Genomic DNA, 17,043 nt, shown 5'->3' with positions numbered 1-17,043 from the left:
GCACCATAGGAAATCAAGGTAGTATTAGAAAATCTACATCTAAACCCTTCACAACATGTACTTGTCTCTCCTGAATATGTCTTGATCTTTCCCCAACTCTGTACTTTTACTTGTACCAATTCTTCTTCTTGTCCTTCCTTTAACCAAAATACTACCCACCTTTCTATACTCAATACTCAACAAGTATTTCTTCCACCAACTGGAAGCCATCTCTCACTGCTTGGAAGTTGTGCTTTGTTGATACCAAACAAATGATAATTACTATACCCTGACCTGCCTGGATAATAGCTTTTCTATGTCTCTGTTTTATCTCTTTTTCTAGACTGATTATGATTAACCTGCTCTATGCTTCTGATCTAGAAGAGGAAACCACAGCTGGGGATTGTATCCCAAGGTTTTATCTCTCCTCAGCAGCACTTAATGCAGTACAGCATCAATTCACCATAAATATTCAATAAACACTTGGAATTGGTTATTTTTGTTTGTTTGTTTGGGTTTTTTTAGAGACTGGGTCGTACTCTGACAATCAGGCTGGAAATATACTGGTTACCCACGGGCCAGAGGCCAATTAGATGGGCAGAAGTTTTAACCTATGGTTTTCCAACCTGGACCAGTTCATCCCTCCTTAAACAGATTAACAGCCTCTGCTCCTGGAAGCTTGTAATATTTGTACCAGATATTGTGGACACATGCTCATTTTTAATCCTACCATAGCTCAGATTTGAATTCAAGTGATCCACCAGTCTCAGTCTAGGCAGCTCAGGAACTACAGGCATGTGCACCACATCCAGCTCTCAATACACAGGAGGGTGGATAGATGGAAGGAAAGAAGGAAGGAAGAAATGAAGGAAAAAAGGAAGGAAGGAAAGAGAGTGAGGGAGGAAGGGGAGAAGGAAGGAAGGAAGGAAGGAAGGAAGGAAGGAAGGAAGGAAGGAAGGAAGGAAGGGAGGAAGGGAGGAAGGAAGGGAGGGAGGAAGGGAGAGAAGTTGGGGGAAAGAAGGAAGGGAGGAAGGAAGGAAGGAGGGAAGGAGAGAAGGAAAGAGAGACTGTTTTATGAAATATGTGTAACTTACCTGCCATTGAACCAGGACAGAAGAAGTGGTGTGGGGAGTCACTGAAACACAGCTTGGAGGTTCTCCAGGAACTAGAGATCCATAAGAAGGAAGGAAGCAAACAAAAAGAATGATTATATTAATAGTACATTTTTCTTTCATTAAATATTTCCCATACCAGGCTTCCTTAAATTGCAGTAACAGAGGCTATAGCAATTAGATATGGCCTGAGTCAGTTCTCAGTAAAACTGTCAGTAGGTGAAGATGGCCTTGGATAGTCCACCCCTTTCCAAGACATTTTTTTTTCTATGTCCCTCTTCCCACCAAGAATTCTTCTGGGCTTCTTTTGCCTTCTATCACAGATTTCTCTTAGGAAACTATCTGAAATGGAGACTGAGTATTTCTAAGGCTCAGGTGTAAGAGAATATGATCTCTATTTTTTCTTCAGAAACAAACCCAACAGAATGTATCCATCCAAATGAGGGATATGGTTTTCAAAAGATATTCCTTTGGGAGGCAATATTGCTCAGAACATATTTAGGAGTGCTTGGGAATGGCCTTAAAAACCTAGAACATAGGGCTGCTGTGCTGGGAATCAGAGTTCTTGGTCACCAGTGTTACTTTAGGTAATCCACTCAGCCTCTCTGGGTTTCCTCATTTGTAAAACAAGAAGAGTCAATTTGACCTTTAAATCCTTTCCCAGCAACTTTGGAGTTTATGAATTGGATTGGATTGGATTTTTAGAGACAACTAAAAATTGTTCAAAGAAAGGACTAGGAGATAAGATAGATGATCAGAACAAAGAAATCAGTTTTTGTCATAAAATAATTCAACTAATTTTCTTGTTTGGCTCACAAGCTGCCTCTGAAGGAAATTTCAAAGATTTTGAAGAGGGGCAGATTAAGACACTTCCATGCTCATTGGCCCCTTGCTGGCATCTGATCTAGCTAAAAGACAAGTGTGAATGAGTAACCCTAGATTAATCCCTTGATATCTAAAGGGTTGAGGGAGAACAGGAAGAGTTGAATCTAAGATGATTGGCCACAGAATAAGAAGGCACTGGCCTCCCCTCCACACACTCAGAATCCTTGGTAGGCTGTAGAAAGGCTCTACCTCTCTTTTTTGAGATTATTCATCACTTTGGTTAATTTTTCCCTTGGACTTCCAGGAAAGGGATGAGAGAAACTTGTCTCTATTCCCTACCCTACCACCACCCCTCCCTGACCCAAGAGATAACAAAATAGAGAGGAAAGAGGAGAGACAGAGAAAGAGAGACAGGTAAAAAGACAGATAGGCAGGCAGGCAGGAAAACAGGCAGAAAGATAAAGAGACAGAGACATAAAGAGAAAGTTGGATGAAATCTTTTTATGGTTCTTATAGCCTACCAAAAGAGAAAAATTCTTCCTGACTCTATGACCAGCTACCATTAATGTGAATCTGCAGCTAGAGGGACCAGACACCCAAGGCATAGCTTGGTTACACACATCATTAAGCAGGAGACTGAAGCACCTGTCCACAGACAATGGGGCTGAGTATGTTCATAGAAAGTGTCTCAGAACATCCAGAGAGAAGAGGAATTTCGAAGACAATCCTAAGTATCTACAGGTATATAAGGATGCACAGTTCTGAAAAGTAGATTTAAAAGCAAAAATCCTTTCTCATCACAGTCACACCTGGTATATGTGAATGTGAATATGTGAGACTACCCTCACTCTCTCAGGCTTATTTGTAGTTTCAGCCTCATTTCTAAGGGTGGAACAAAAGCCCTTTCTGTCCAGCTCTTAATGGGATTTCAAGAATCTGCAAGATGGAGGAAGTGTTATCTCTCTTTGATATGGGAGCCTCCCTTTGAAATCACACACTATAGGGAACAGAGCACATGCTGAATCCAAACCTGCCTCAGACACTTATTAGCCAAGTAATCAGGGCAAGTCACTAAAACTTTTTAAATTCTAGTTCCTTCATTTATAAAATAGGGATAATAATAGTCCTGCTTCACAGGGTTATTGTGAAGATCAACTGAAATTCTATCTATATTTATCTACTGATCTTTTTGAATGATCTTTTTGCTTTGCAAAACCTAAAGTGCAATATTCACAGGATGAGGCAGTTGGTAGTGTTTAGACTGTTGATCCTGGAAGCAGGAAGAGCTGGGTTCAAGCCCCACTTCTGATAGGTACTGGTAATGTGGTCTGGGCAAGTTACTCCTCAGTTTCTCCACATGACACTCAAAGATTAAAATTTACTAATCTGCATTAGTGGAGCCTCTTCATTTGAGAGTTCTCTCTATCAGTGGAATCCCAGGCCCAATCCGTATCCCTATTCCTATTCCTGAGATGAAGACAATGCTTTCTTTGAGCAGCCCTGTGGCTTCCTCAAGGAAGACCCATGCTAAGGACCTGGTGACCAAAAGTCCCAGCTGCAGGATTACATTGGAAAAGAAAAAGAATCTAGAATGTTTTCCCAGTTTAGGAATGAGTCAGGGAGAGAAAAAGAAAAGAAACCACTCTATTCCAGGAAGGAAGGAAGGAAGGAAGGAAGGAAGGAAGGAAGGAAGGAAGGAAGGAAGGAAGGAAGGAAGGAAGGAATTCCTGAATGGAAGGAAATGGCAAGTGGGGGTTCCATCAGAGTAACTATTTCCTTGGTTGAAGAAGAAAGAACATGATGTTCATCCCCCTTTCATAACTGTGAAGCAGCATGGTGTAGTGGCTAGATCATTGGAATTAGAAGTTTGTGGGTTCAAGTCATGTCTTAGATAATTAATATTTCTGTGATCATGAACATCTCACTTAACTTCTATCAGCCTCAGTTTTCTCACTTGAAAAATGAGGGGAGCTTAATGTGATGATTTATTAGGTTCTTACCCAGTTTTACATCTATGATTCTGTGAACAGGAGGCAGAGCTGCAGGCTGGAGGAGTATATTTAAGCAGCAATGTTGATATTCTTTCTGATCCAACATATCCCTGCTCCCCATCACATTTACTTCAACTGTAAGGCTTTTCTACTTTCTTAGGAGACCCCCAAATTAGTTAATGTTGGTGAAATCATTGGGGTTAAGAAAAATTGTTGTATGTAATAACCACTGTTATTAGAAGGCCACCTCCCTTCTCTCCTGTCCACTGTTCAATTTCCAGTTTTTTCTATTAAGCATAAACACCACTCACCCTGACTTAAGAACAGGCAGCCAAATCTTATCAGGGGCACACAGTCCTCTTCCGTGTAATGCTCTGCCGGGAGCCCTGGGATTTGTTTGGCAAAATAATCTCTGCACATTGCTAAGGAGTTGAGAAGCTTTTTACAGTGTTGACCCCTTTCCTGTTCTATAAGGTCAACGGAGCTCTGGAGTTTGAGAAGCTAAAACTTATGACTTATAAAACACCAAATTTTAGATTTGAGATCATGGGTGAAATGGCTAGAGAGGAAATTTGTTTTTCAGATGGTGACCCAAGCACTTTAATAGAAATGATAGCCATTGGGGAAGGGGGTATCAGAATAAAAAGGAATCTGAATTATTAAGTGCTGCTGGATATAAAAACTGTTCTGGCTTTTATCACTAGGAACTCCCCATGCATGAGGCCAATCCTTCTTTTTTGGGTCTAACAAGGCCGCTCTTCTTGGCCCTGGACATATTTGATGGAGTTGTCTCCCAGTCTCACTCCATGCCTGGTGAGATCATGTCATTCAAAATTACAATGAATCTTCAGGCCTAACTCTTCTGATGCAGAGAAGGGGGGGAGGGGAACCACCTAAAGCTTTTAGAGAGTTTCATTTTTGTCTTTAAAGCATTTCAATCATTTATCTGTGTTAGAAGAACAGAAAGTGGATTGTGAATGAAAACAACTGAAGACATTTCTTCAAACACAGCCCACCCAGTTGCATTTATCTTTAATGATTCTTTGTAAATTATTCAACTTCTGGAATGATAATGGATCATAGAGATTTTGGAAGCCAATCAAAGAAACTTTAATTCCATTTGCAGGCCCTTGAAGGGTTGATTTATGACGATGGGGCACATGAGGATACTCCAAGCTGCCTGTCATTAATTGAATTCAGCTCTTTTCCATATTGTTCCCTATGAAAAGAGCTATGGGAGACCTTTTCCCTGCTCAGGTACAAAGTAGAATAAAATCTTCAGGAATAAGTGTTTAAGAGCTCCCCAAAAAGCATCTGGAATGAATGGCAACTATTCCCCAGGCACAGTTTTAACTGATGTACTGACCCTAGCCTTCTTACCATCTTGCAGTGTAGTTACTGCCTCTGTCTCAGCACTGAAGTCACTGTCTCCAATGTCATTGGTTGCTTTCAGGCGCAGCTTGTAGGAGGTGAAGGGATTCAATCTGTATAAAGTTAGGAGAATCAGAGTGAATTCTTAAGCATTTTCAGACCAGTTTTGTTTTGTTTTCTTTAGTTTTTATTAGGGAGCCACGAAAATAAATCCTATTCAGACAGAACTGAAAGGGGCATTAATATCTCAGTCCAATCTGGTATTTTACACACCTAGTGGTTTAAAATATGAAAGGATTATTAGCCTGAGGGAAGAAAGGGAGTGGGTGGTTGTCTTTCCTTTGCCTAAAGATTGTCTCCTTGAGTTCTTGATCTGGTAATTTCCATAGAGGAATTATATTTTATATCCTTTTTTTATTCTTAAATTGTGTGGTCTTAATGTTTAATTATTAAAATAGTTTTAAATTGGATTTTATGTTTCACAAGTGCTACTAGGGGGAAAAATTGCATTTAAAGAAAAAAAATGACCTTGAACTTACTAGACTAAGCCAAATTTTGACTTAGCCCATAATAGTTGTAGAGGGAATTCTGGTTCAAACAAAGATTGACTAGATGGTCTCTGAGGTCCCTTTGCACTTTGAAATTCTGATTTTGTGTCTCTATAAAGAAGATTGAAGCCATCCAAAGTGAAATCTCTTTAACTTCCTTACTCTCCAACTCTATAACTCTATATTTTTTCTTCCTTTCTCCCTTCATTCCTGTCTCAAAAATAAAGGCATGTCTTCTTTTTAGCTAAGGTTAACTTTCACATCCCTGCTCTTGTTCCTATTTCCTCCCACCTCTTCTGGGACATTATAGTATGGTGGAAAGAACACTGACTTTAGAATCAGGGAATCAGGCTTCAAATCCTGACTATAAGCCTTTTGGGCAAGTTATTTAATTTCTTTGGATCTCACTTTCCTCATGTGTAAAATAAGGAGAATGGATTGGAATCCTCAAAAATCCTTTTTTTTTCAGCTTTACATATATGATCTTACAACCTCTCCTTGAAATTTACTTATTCCCTATCTTTCAAGACACTATTCCATATTCTCCCCATCTCTCCAATACTCCTTTAACTCTCTTTTTTTGGGAGGAGGCAACTGGGATTGAATGATTTGTTCAGAGACACACAGCTAGTAAGCTACATCTGAATTTAGGTTCTCCTGACTCCAGGATTAGTGATCTGTCCACTGTACTCTTAGATGTCCTTCCTTTATCTCCTTCAATGGCTCCTAGTCTCATTACAAACAGGTGATGCACAAGATGCTCTCCAAAGTTCTCTTTTCTCCCTTTTCTACACAATTTTAGTCATTACATCCTACAGTTTTAGTTGTCACCTCCATGTAAAAGACTCTCAAATTCTTCTCCAATCCCATTCTCCAAGAATGAATAATACATCCTATAAACAACTCAAATACAGCATTTCAGCCCATCTAAAGTCAAACATCATTTTCCTCACTGAACTATCATATGTTCCCAATTGTCCCATTTCTATTCATGGCATTATAATTTTGCTAGTTTTCTAGGCTAAAAACTTTGGAGTTATTTTTGATTCCTACCTTATCTATCCCTTTATTGCCAAGTTTTGTTGAGTTCCCATTGAGAATTAGAAATGTCTCTCAAATCCAACCCATTCTTCTATCCTACAGTAATCATCTCAGAACAGGCTTCTTATCTAGATTCCTATCTCTCCAACCTATAACCTTTCCCCCTCCAAGCCAACCTATGAATAATTAATTTTATCAAAATTCTTCAATGTATCCCTAGTGTCTTTAGAATAAAAGTCAAAGTCCTGGGCTTGAGACTCAACCTATCTTTCCACTCATTTTCCACCAAACCTTAAATGGACTGTACATTCCAAGCACATAAAAGAAAAAAACAAACACTATACTAATCTCCAAATAATCCAGGCTTAAATATGTATAAAAATGAATATCTTACTCTTGAATTAGACCTCTTTATGTCTTATCCTTCAAGATTCAATTCACATGGTACTTTCTCTATGAACCCTGGACAGTTTATATAAAGACATGGAGGTAGGGCAGCTAGGTGACACAGTGGATAGAGCACCAGCCCTGGAATCAGGAGGACCTGAGTTTGAATCCACTTCAGACACTTGACACTTTTTAGCTGTGTGACCTTGGGCTAAGTCACTTAACCCTGATTGCCTCACCAAAAAGCAAACAAACAAAAACAACAACAAAGGCATAAAGATGGGAGAATGTCATATGAAAGAGAGTAAACATACCAGGTTGGCTGGCTCTTAGAATGGATTAAATGGGGTAATGAGTAACAAGTCTATGAAATGAGGGGACTAGACAAGATGCCATCTAAAGATATGATCCCAAGGAATTACAAAGAGATAGAGTACAATAAGTACAATAAGACTGATGGGGGTCCCAATTAATAAGCCTGTCTCCCTAACATTCAGATCTGCTCTGAATGTCCTTCCTAGGTCTTTGCTAAAACCAGGAATTCTAATTATGACTGTCTTTACAACTCCAATCTCCTACCTCTTGCCCAAGGCCTTTGGTCTCCATTGTGTTTGTTATCAATATTCACTGAATAGGGTTATCTTTTAATAGGGTTATCTTCCAAAAGACTTAATCTTTTACTTCCAGTACCAGGAATATTCTTTGATATACAAAAACCCTTTTTACAAGCCTGTTTATAACTATTAGAAGGTCTGTCCTTTGTGGTGTCAACTTCTATTTTTATTATTAATATTTTATTTTTATTTTTCCAATTACTTGTTATGAAAGTTTTCAACATTCATCCACATGCATATCCATATGCATTTTTTTGTTACAAAAGTTTCTTCCACTCTCCCTTCCCACCCCCCCTCCCCTCAGTGGTGAACAGTGATGAATATATACAAACATATGCATATTTAACATAGTTAGTCATTTTCTGTATGAGGAAATAGGACTAAGGGAAAAGAAAGATAACCAAGAGATAGAGATATTTTTAAAATGTAGGGGAGCTAGGTAGGCAGTGGACAGAGCACTGGCCCTAGAGTTAGGAAGATCTGAGTCCAAATCTGGTCTCAGACACTTAATAATTGTCTAGCTGTATGGCCTTGGCAAGTCACTTAACCCCACTGCCTTAAATAGTTAAATTTTTTTTAAAAAGTGAATGCAGTGGTCATTCAGATTCTATAGGGGTTTTATGTTTTGTTTTTCTTCCTCTAGATGTGAATAGCATTGTCTATAGCAAGTCTCTAGGGTTGTTCTGGCTCTCTGAAATTCTAAGAGGAGCTACATCCTTGAAGGATGATCACCTCACAATGTTGCTACTGTGTACATTATTTTCTTGGTTCCGCTCCCTTCGCTCAGCATCTGTTCCTGTAATTCATTTCATGCTTTTCTAGAGCTCAACCATTCATGGTTTCTTATAGAACAATAGTACTCCTTAATATTCATATAACATAATTTGTTCAGTCATTCCTCAATTGATGTGCATCCCCTCAATTTCCAATTCTCTGTACCTTCTTCTGCCCTCCAGACTCACAACTATTTCTTTGAGATCATTTCTTCTCTCTTCCTTCCTTGCCTTCCTATATAAACAAGGATATGTCAGATGCCTCTTTGCTAGAGCATCTCTCACCTCTCAGCCCATTATGCCAAGACAGTACCCAACTTGGCTAGAAGAGAGCTCTTTGTCTCATGAATTCTTTCTCAGACTTCTAGTGCCAAATCCCAATATTATGGAGGCATGAACCCCAATAAAACATCATACTCCTATACAGTTTGATACTTTAAAAAGAAGTATAGGGGTGGCTAGGTGGGCAAATGGATAGAGCACCAGCCCTGGAGTCAGGAGTACCTGAGTTCAAATCTTCAAATCCAGCCGCAAACACTTAATAATTACCTAGCTGTGTGGCGTTGGGCAAGCCACTTAACCCCATTGCCTTGCAAAAACCTAAAAAAAAAAAGTGCTATCTAGGTTAGCAATGATTTCCTGGTCAAACTGCCTGGGTTAGTTTTACAAATGACTTTCTCCCTTTATAGCTCCTTCCTTTCCTTCTTAGTCTCTCTTCTCCTCCTGTCCTCTCCCTTCTTTTTCTGTTTTTCTTTCTTCCCCTCTACTCCTTTATTTTTTAAAGTATCAATTATATGTGTTAGGAGTTGCAGGGCATGCCAAATTAGAAAAAAAATAGCAACTATATCATACAAAGAACCTAACATAGTAGAGGAAGGGGGCAAGAATAAAAATGTACACAAAATATCTGTGATATAACATTATCAAGTGAACAAGAGAAGGAAGAAAGACAAGAAATGCCCTAGGAGGGACAGATAACCCTAGTTTGGGAGTTCAGAGCAGATTTAAAAAGAGGTGGTCCAAGCTGTCTTAAAGGATTTCAGCATGCAGAGGGAGAGAGTATTTCGGACAGCATAAATGTTTTAATGTGACAAAAGACAGAACAAAACTTAGGAATCATAAGTACATAAATAATAACAATATATATATATGTGTGTGTTTGTGTGTGTGTGTATACACACACACACACACACACGCACACACAATCTGTACTTTAGACTTAAATCTTCCAGAAACAATTTTATATTATACAATAATAAATCTAAGCTATTTCTAGGAAAGGAAACAGTGAGACAGAGAAAAAGAAAGTGGGATGTCCAAATTGAAAGTCTTTTTTGTTTGTTTTTTTGCAAGGCAATGGGGTTAAATATCTTTGCCAAGGATACACAGTTGGGTAATTAAGGTCTGAGGCCACATTTGAACTGAGGTCCTCTCTATCCACTGTGCCACCTAACTACCCTCTTTCCCTTACCTTTCAATATGTCTATTCCAAGAATCCTAACATGTTTAAATACAATTTGGGGTTAATTTTCCAGAATAGTTCCTTCTTTAAATAACTTAACCGTGATCCTTTCCAGAGTCCAGTTATCAATCAATTTGGAGGGGTGGAGGCAATCCAGGTTTGATTATTACCTCTATTCCTTTTCAAAGGGAGACTCTAGGCATTGTTCTCCCCCACTTCCTAAAGTATGGAAGGAAAGGGGTTTTTGGTTGGAGAAATAGTACTTCTTAATATTTCCAGAGAAATTAAAATTAATTTAAAATTAATTAAAATATGCTTCCACAATATATAGAAATCAGAATTCATTTGGGCAGGAAAGGTAGGGGAGATTCAGCTTGTGAGGAACCTTGAATGTTAGGGCTAATAAATGTGCATTTTATTTAGTAAACTAGTACATTATATATATATTATATATTATATATATATATATAATATATAATATATATATATGTTTTGAGTAAAGAAGCTTACAGGATCAGACCTATTACATTAGGAAGATTTACGGGATGAAGTGAAGGAGATCTTGTCAAGGAGAGACTGGAGGCAGGGAGATTAGTTAGGAGGCTATTACAATTATTCAGGCTACAGGTAGTAAAAGTGGTAGCAATATGAAGAGCGGGAGAGAAGCAGACAAATGTGAGAGTTATTTTTATTGCATAAACCTTCTTAAAGCATGTCTTTCATCATTTCACTTCCCTGAAGAAAAGTCTATAGTAAATATTTTCCACACCATATATATTTTGTAGATACTTATTTGTATACATTTTCATCCCATCCCATCCCCTAAGAGACCCAGGCCTACCCAAGTATCATCCCTTTGTCTTACTGTTCTCTATACCCCTCAGTAAAATAGCTATCTTCTGGTCGCTACCTCCAGAGAATATCCCCCTCCTCCCACCAAAGGGCTGGGGATTGGAGTTAGTTTGGCTCTCCACATAGTGGCTAAATCGTATTGATTGGCTACTGTGTGACGCAAATTCACCTAACTCATTCATATCTAACCATCTCCAGATCATTCTTTGCTTTCTCTTGAGTCATCCATCAAGGAAACCTAGACCTACCCAACTACTTTGTCTTTGGGTTACTGCTGTGTAGGATCCCTGTACAGGTGTTACCATTCCTTTACACCTCTTACTTTGGGAACAGGAGTCAAATCTATATGACTACTGGAAAGAATATGGCAATAGCATGTCCTATGATTCCACTCATACTTAATTCCTCTAACTTTCAGATCAAAACTCCTCACTAGGTCACCACTTCCTTAATATGTTTTCTTTTCCAATGAAGAATATAAACTGAAGGCAAAGAATGTTTCACTTATGTGTTTGTGTCCACAGTGCCTAACACATTATATTCATGTCCCACTGCCCTAATAGAATGTAAGCTCCTTGAAAATAGAGACTATTTCATTTTTCAAAATCTGATCTTAGTTATCATACTTCTTTCCTACTTCTCAACACACATCTTCTACTCCTTTCAGGCAAGTCTCCTTATTGTCCTTGTAAATAACACCCTCATTCCCTCCTTTATGCCTTTGCTCACATTACTCCCTTGTCTCTTCTATCTTCACCCTAACAGACTCAGAAATGTCCCCCTTTTCTGGTCTACTTATATTATCAGTTCAGTTCATATCTCATATCTAAGAAAGCCTTCCCCAAACTACCTAACCCAAACCCCTGTGACCTCCTCCTTCTCTGAACCACTACTATAATTAAAATCATTGTTGCATAGTTTAACATTTATTTTTCCTCGCATTTTTCCTATTAGTTCTGTCAGGTCAAAATGAAGGCTCCCAGAGATCAGTGATGAAGGACCAAATCAAAGAACATGTGAGGATTGAAGAGACATTGGAGAAGAGAGATCAGACATTTTTCCCCAGCTCTCAGAGAACCAAAATTAGAAGTACAGGTAGGCATTGTAAGGAGATAAGTTTTTCCCTTAATGTAAATATGAACCTTCATAACCTTTAGAGCTGGTCAAAAGTTAAATTAGCTGTTTAAGAACTGAGGGTAGGCTTCCCTAAACAATGGAATTCTTTGAGTGGAATCTAGACATAGGTATTTCTATTAGATACAGACTGGACTTGGTGACCTCTAATGATCTCTTTTTTTTACTGTAATCCTTCAAATACTTGAAAACAGGCATCATGTTTCTGTTAGCCAAGTCTTTTCTCCAATTCCTTACTAGAGAGCCTTATAAGACAGTGTCTAAGTCTCTCCCCGCACTCTGTTTACCTTTCTCTAGATATGCCCTTCCTTAAATGGACTACTCAGATAAGAATATAATCCTTAAAAGTCATTTAGCTATTCTCTGCCTTAGTTTCCTCATTTCTTTTTTTTACAAGGTTAAGTAACTTGCCCAAGGTCACACAGCTGGTATTTATCAAGTGTCTAAGGTCACATTTGAACACAGGTCCTCCTGACTCCAAGGCTGGTGCTCTATCCACTACACCACCTAGCTGTCCCAGTTTCCTTATTTCTAACAATGTAGATCATAATGCCTGCCTTCCAGTGTTGGAGGAAGGACAAAATAAAATAATATTTGTAAAGCACTTCGCAAATCTTTAAGTTCTCTATAAATGCTAGTTGTTGTTGCTATTTCTTCTTTTTCTTTTCTCCTCTTCCCTTTTCCTTCCCCTTCTCCTTTTTCTTTCTTCTTCTGTTCATACCATAACTAACAATACTAGTGATCAAATTTTCCTATGTTTAAAATAAATTTGACTGTGGACAAATAAACAGAATAAATGCTTTCTTTCTTCAGGCTATTTATACTTATTTACTTCAAATTCATTAAAGCAAGATTTTAATGCAATTATATATGTAAATTTAACTTCACATATCTATAACTGTATGTATATATGCATACATTCACATACGTATATGTATCATCTATAGGGTAATTAGTACTAAGCTATAAAGAAGTTTTTTTTTAAAAGGCATCCTTATAGGAATATGAAACTTTGGCAGGAAGATATGAATTATATATATTAAACACAATGGATAAACATTTCATGGTGTCTTATTAGAAATTCAATAAATGCTTATTCAACTGGAATTAGATTCAAAGAAATACACACTCAAGTGCCAGAGTGAATGAATGAAATAAAAAATTAAGATAATGATATCAAGCGTTTTCTTAAAAACCTTCAATGTTTTCTCAGTTGATTAAACATCTTAACTTGGCATTCAAGGTCTTTTATTATCTAGCCCCAGTCTTCCTTTGGGCTTTTTCTCTTATTCATTCACTCCATACTGGTTTCCTTTAAGACTCAGCTCACACAATACCTTCTGTATCAGATATTTTCTAGTACCTATCTCTCTCTTACCCTCCCGCTCTCCAGATTACCTTGCATCTTTTTGGTCTATACACAAAGACTTTGATGGATGTTTGCCCTTTGTTCGCAAAGAAGACCATGACATCAAGGAGGAGATGCCATGACGAGCACATGAATTAGAATTCAGTGCTGTGCTAAGTCACCAGACCCACTTTCTCCTCCAGAGCCATCTGGGTCCAGTGGTCAGGACAACTGGAGACCGCCCTGGATGTGAGGCCATCAGAGTTAAGTGACTTACCCAAAGTCACATAGCTAGTGTCTGAGGCTGGATTCAAACTCTTTCCTCCTGACTCTAAGACCAGTGCTCTAACTATTGCACCATCTAGTTGCACATGGACATAAATATTTTACAAATACTCATATGTACTTGCTGTGTCCCCTACTGATATGTGTGCTCTTTAAGAGTAGGGGCCATTTTGCTTTTGTCTGAATCTCCAATACTGGAATCATGGGAGAGGAATATGATGATAACAAGCCCTTATTAAGCACTTATATGTCAATAATTGTGCTAAATACTTTACAAATATGAACTCATTGGTTCCTCAATACACCCCTGGGAGAGATGTGCTATTTTCTTATCCCCATTTTATTGATTAGGAACTTGAAACAAAAGGATAGCAAATGACTTGTGCAGGGTCATACTGTTAGGAAGTCTTTGAGTTTACATTTGAACTGAGCTCTTTCTGACTTTGGGCCCCAGGCTCTATTAACTGGGACATCCAGCTAAGGCAGTTAATAGATCCTTGGTAATTGACTGATTGATCTTCCATTTTACCCAAATTAATTCATTCACTGTTGTTTTTTAACTTTTTGTAAGGCAGTGGGGTTAAGTGACTTGCCCACAGTCACACATAGTGTCTAAGAGTCACATTTGAACTCAGGTCTGAGTAGAGTAGAGCCCGGGACTTCTGACTCTCTTTGAATGAGGTCATGTTAGGGGCTGTATTCATTTCAGCAGAAATCACTCAACATTTACAGCAAGGAATTTAACCAATCCCATCCCAGGGAAGTGGATATATCTTCCTAAGGGTTGTAGTTTCATCATAACATGGTGCCCAGAAGTGTCACAACCTTTTTTTTTTTTTTTAGTGCCTACACTTAAGTGTCTGAGGTCAAATTTGAACTCAGGTCCTCCTGACTCCAGGGCCAATGTTCTATTCATCGTGGCCCCTAGCTGCCCCTCATTCACTGTTCCTTGAACAGCTTCATTCTTTTCTACTTGGACTACAGGTTCATGCAATTCCTTCTTGATGTCTCCCCTGATTATCCCAGCACTCTATTCTCTCTCACCTGATTTTCTTTAGCATTTCCAGTCCATAACACTCATTTGGCTCTAAACATTTACTACTAGTTACCTTGGGCAGATAGGTGGCACAGTGGGTGCTTGGCCTGGAGTCAGGAAAATGATTCTTCCTGAGTTCAAATCTGGCCTCCGACATTTACTAGCTGTGTGACCCCAGGCAAGTCATTCAACCCTGTTTCATCTGTAAATTTAGCTAGAGAAAGAAATGGCAAACCATTCCAGAACCTTTGCCCAGAAAACCCCAAATAGAGTCAGGGAGAGTCAAACACAACTGAATAAATTGCTACCAATTACTGTCAATTAACTTCTCATTTGTTTTTATCATAGCTTAAGGTAGATCACAATGTTTGTGGCTAGATTTCAGAGATTACATGAGCTTGGGTGGGGGAAAATTTTACAGCTGTATTTCAATACCATTGATTTATTTCATAATCTATGTATTTTATTTTATGCCATTAAAAAGATTCAGATTCATTGGCTCTATATTAGACTATCAAAACTGTTCATGGCACAAATAAGCAACAGCCCCTAAATTAGATTATTAGTGTTCTGAAGGGGGCAGCTAGGTGGCACGGTGATGCAGTGGATAGAGCACTGGGCCTGGGATCAAGAGGAACTGTGCTCAAATATGACCTGAGATACTTCATACTTACTTAGCTGCGTGACCTTGGGCAAGTCACTTAACCCCATTGCCTTGCAAAAATAAAAAAAAATAAATGCTTTGAAGACAGTGAAGATATCTTATATATGTATGGAGAGACAACAAATATTTAGTGATTTAATATGTAAATATAATAACATTAAGCATTATAATAATAAATTATGATAATTAATCACAAAACTTAGATGACATAATATATTACCATTAACAACAGCAACAATATTAATAATATCTAAGGGAACACATTTTTTATCTTGAATGATATACATTTTAAAAACTAAATCTGCACTATATACCCTGTCAATGATTAAACCTCTGAGTTTTTTTGAACACATACTTCATGCAACTCAGGTAACCTATACAAATAAAACTAAGAGGCAGGAATTATTAAACATTAAGGGAGATTACACTATAGCTGGTTCAAAATATTGCTTTTCCCAGGTTCTGACAGTTAAATGTTCTTTATTGACAGGTAGAGTAAGCATTTGTCCTAGTTCTACCCCATTAGGAAATTGACAACAGTCTCCCTTCCACCAAATTAAACTGTCTGTCTTGAAACATGGACCTTTCGGTTTTCAACATGAAGTCCAAAGCACACAATTAGTCTGTTTGATTTCAGAGGGCTTGACTACAGGCACCATTTGGGACTTTTTTTCAGATAGTCATACAAAAGGGGGAAGATTATTTATATCCCTGTGCACATAGCTAATTGAATTAGGTTCCCAGTATCTCCAGTCCAAAATAATCATATGATTTAAGTTTGGGTAATGAGGTAGTTGTTTATTAAAAAAAAAAGGTTGTGACACTTCTGAGCACCATGTTATGAGCAACCTAAGACCCTTAGGAAGAGCTATCTACTTCCCTGGGATGGGAGCGGTCAAATTCCTTGCTGTAGATGTTGAGTGATTTCAGCTGAAATAACTACAGCTCCTAACATGACCTCACTTAAAGAGAGCCAGAAGTCCTAGGCTCTACTCTGGCTGTTCAAAGCATTAGAGAAATGTGTGAAGAAAAAGTTCAGCTGTTTTGGTTTGATTCCTCCCCCTCTCCCTCTCCCCCTCTCCCCCTCTCCTCCTCTCCTCCTCTCCTCCTCTCCTCTCTTTCTTCCACAAATTCCCTGAGGGACTTCAGGCAAATCGCAGAATCACAGTGTTAATACTGGAAGAGGTTTTAGGAATCATCTAGTAGACCACTGATTTTTATGTTATCATTAAGTGAGACTCAGAGAGATGAGAAGCTTTTCTGGGTCAAACAGCAATTTAGAGCCTGAAACAGAACATTTCCATGTGGCCCAAGTCCTTTGAATACAAACAGAAAGCTATTTTTCACTGCATAACACTCTAGCACAAGAGCAGAAAAAGGATGGTTCTTTTATTCTCCACCTCCTCCCTCACTTTTTCGTTTTCTCATCAACTACAGAAGGGTGGTGAATAAAGAAGATCAAGAGAGCCAAATTTTAGAAGGATTAGGTAGCACTATAATTGAGTTATGAAGAGGAAACTTAGTCTGAGACACCTGACTATATGCCCTATCTCTAACACATACTATTCATATAATCTTAGCAAATAATTTAACTTTTCAATGATCCAAGTAACTCCCTAAG

The 17,043-nt window shown here is 38.3% G+C and overlaps 1 protein-coding gene across 6 annotated transcripts in view; it reads right to left on the bottom strand.

The window, feature by feature from the left end:
• SDK1 (sidekick cell adhesion molecule 1) overlaps positions 1–17,043 on the bottom strand; it is a 1,240,677-nt gene that overhangs the window by 134,486 nt on the left and 1,089,148 nt on the right. For all 6 annotated transcript variants that reach the window (XM_074200552.1, XM_074200555.1, XM_074200553.1 and 3 more), the window contains 2 exons: positions 5,288–5,391; positions 1,074–1,144 (listed from right to left, as the gene is read on the bottom strand). In XM_074200552.1, coding sequence (XP_074056653.1) covers positions 1,074–1,144; positions 5,288–5,391 — 175 coding nt within the window. The remainder of the gene's footprint in view (positions 1–1,073; positions 1,145–5,287; positions 5,392–17,043) is intronic.

The sequence above is a fragment of the Macrotis lagotis genome, chromosome X (assembly GCF_037893015.1).
Source record: "Macrotis lagotis isolate mMagLag1 chromosome X, bilby.v1.9.chrom.fasta, whole genome shotgun sequence".
Lineage (NCBI taxonomy): Eukaryota > Metazoa > Chordata > Mammalia > Peramelemorphia > Peramelidae > Macrotis > Macrotis lagotis.
The sequence above is the reverse complement of the archived record's forward strand: the minus strand, read 5'-3'. Positions and strand labels throughout refer to the sequence as shown.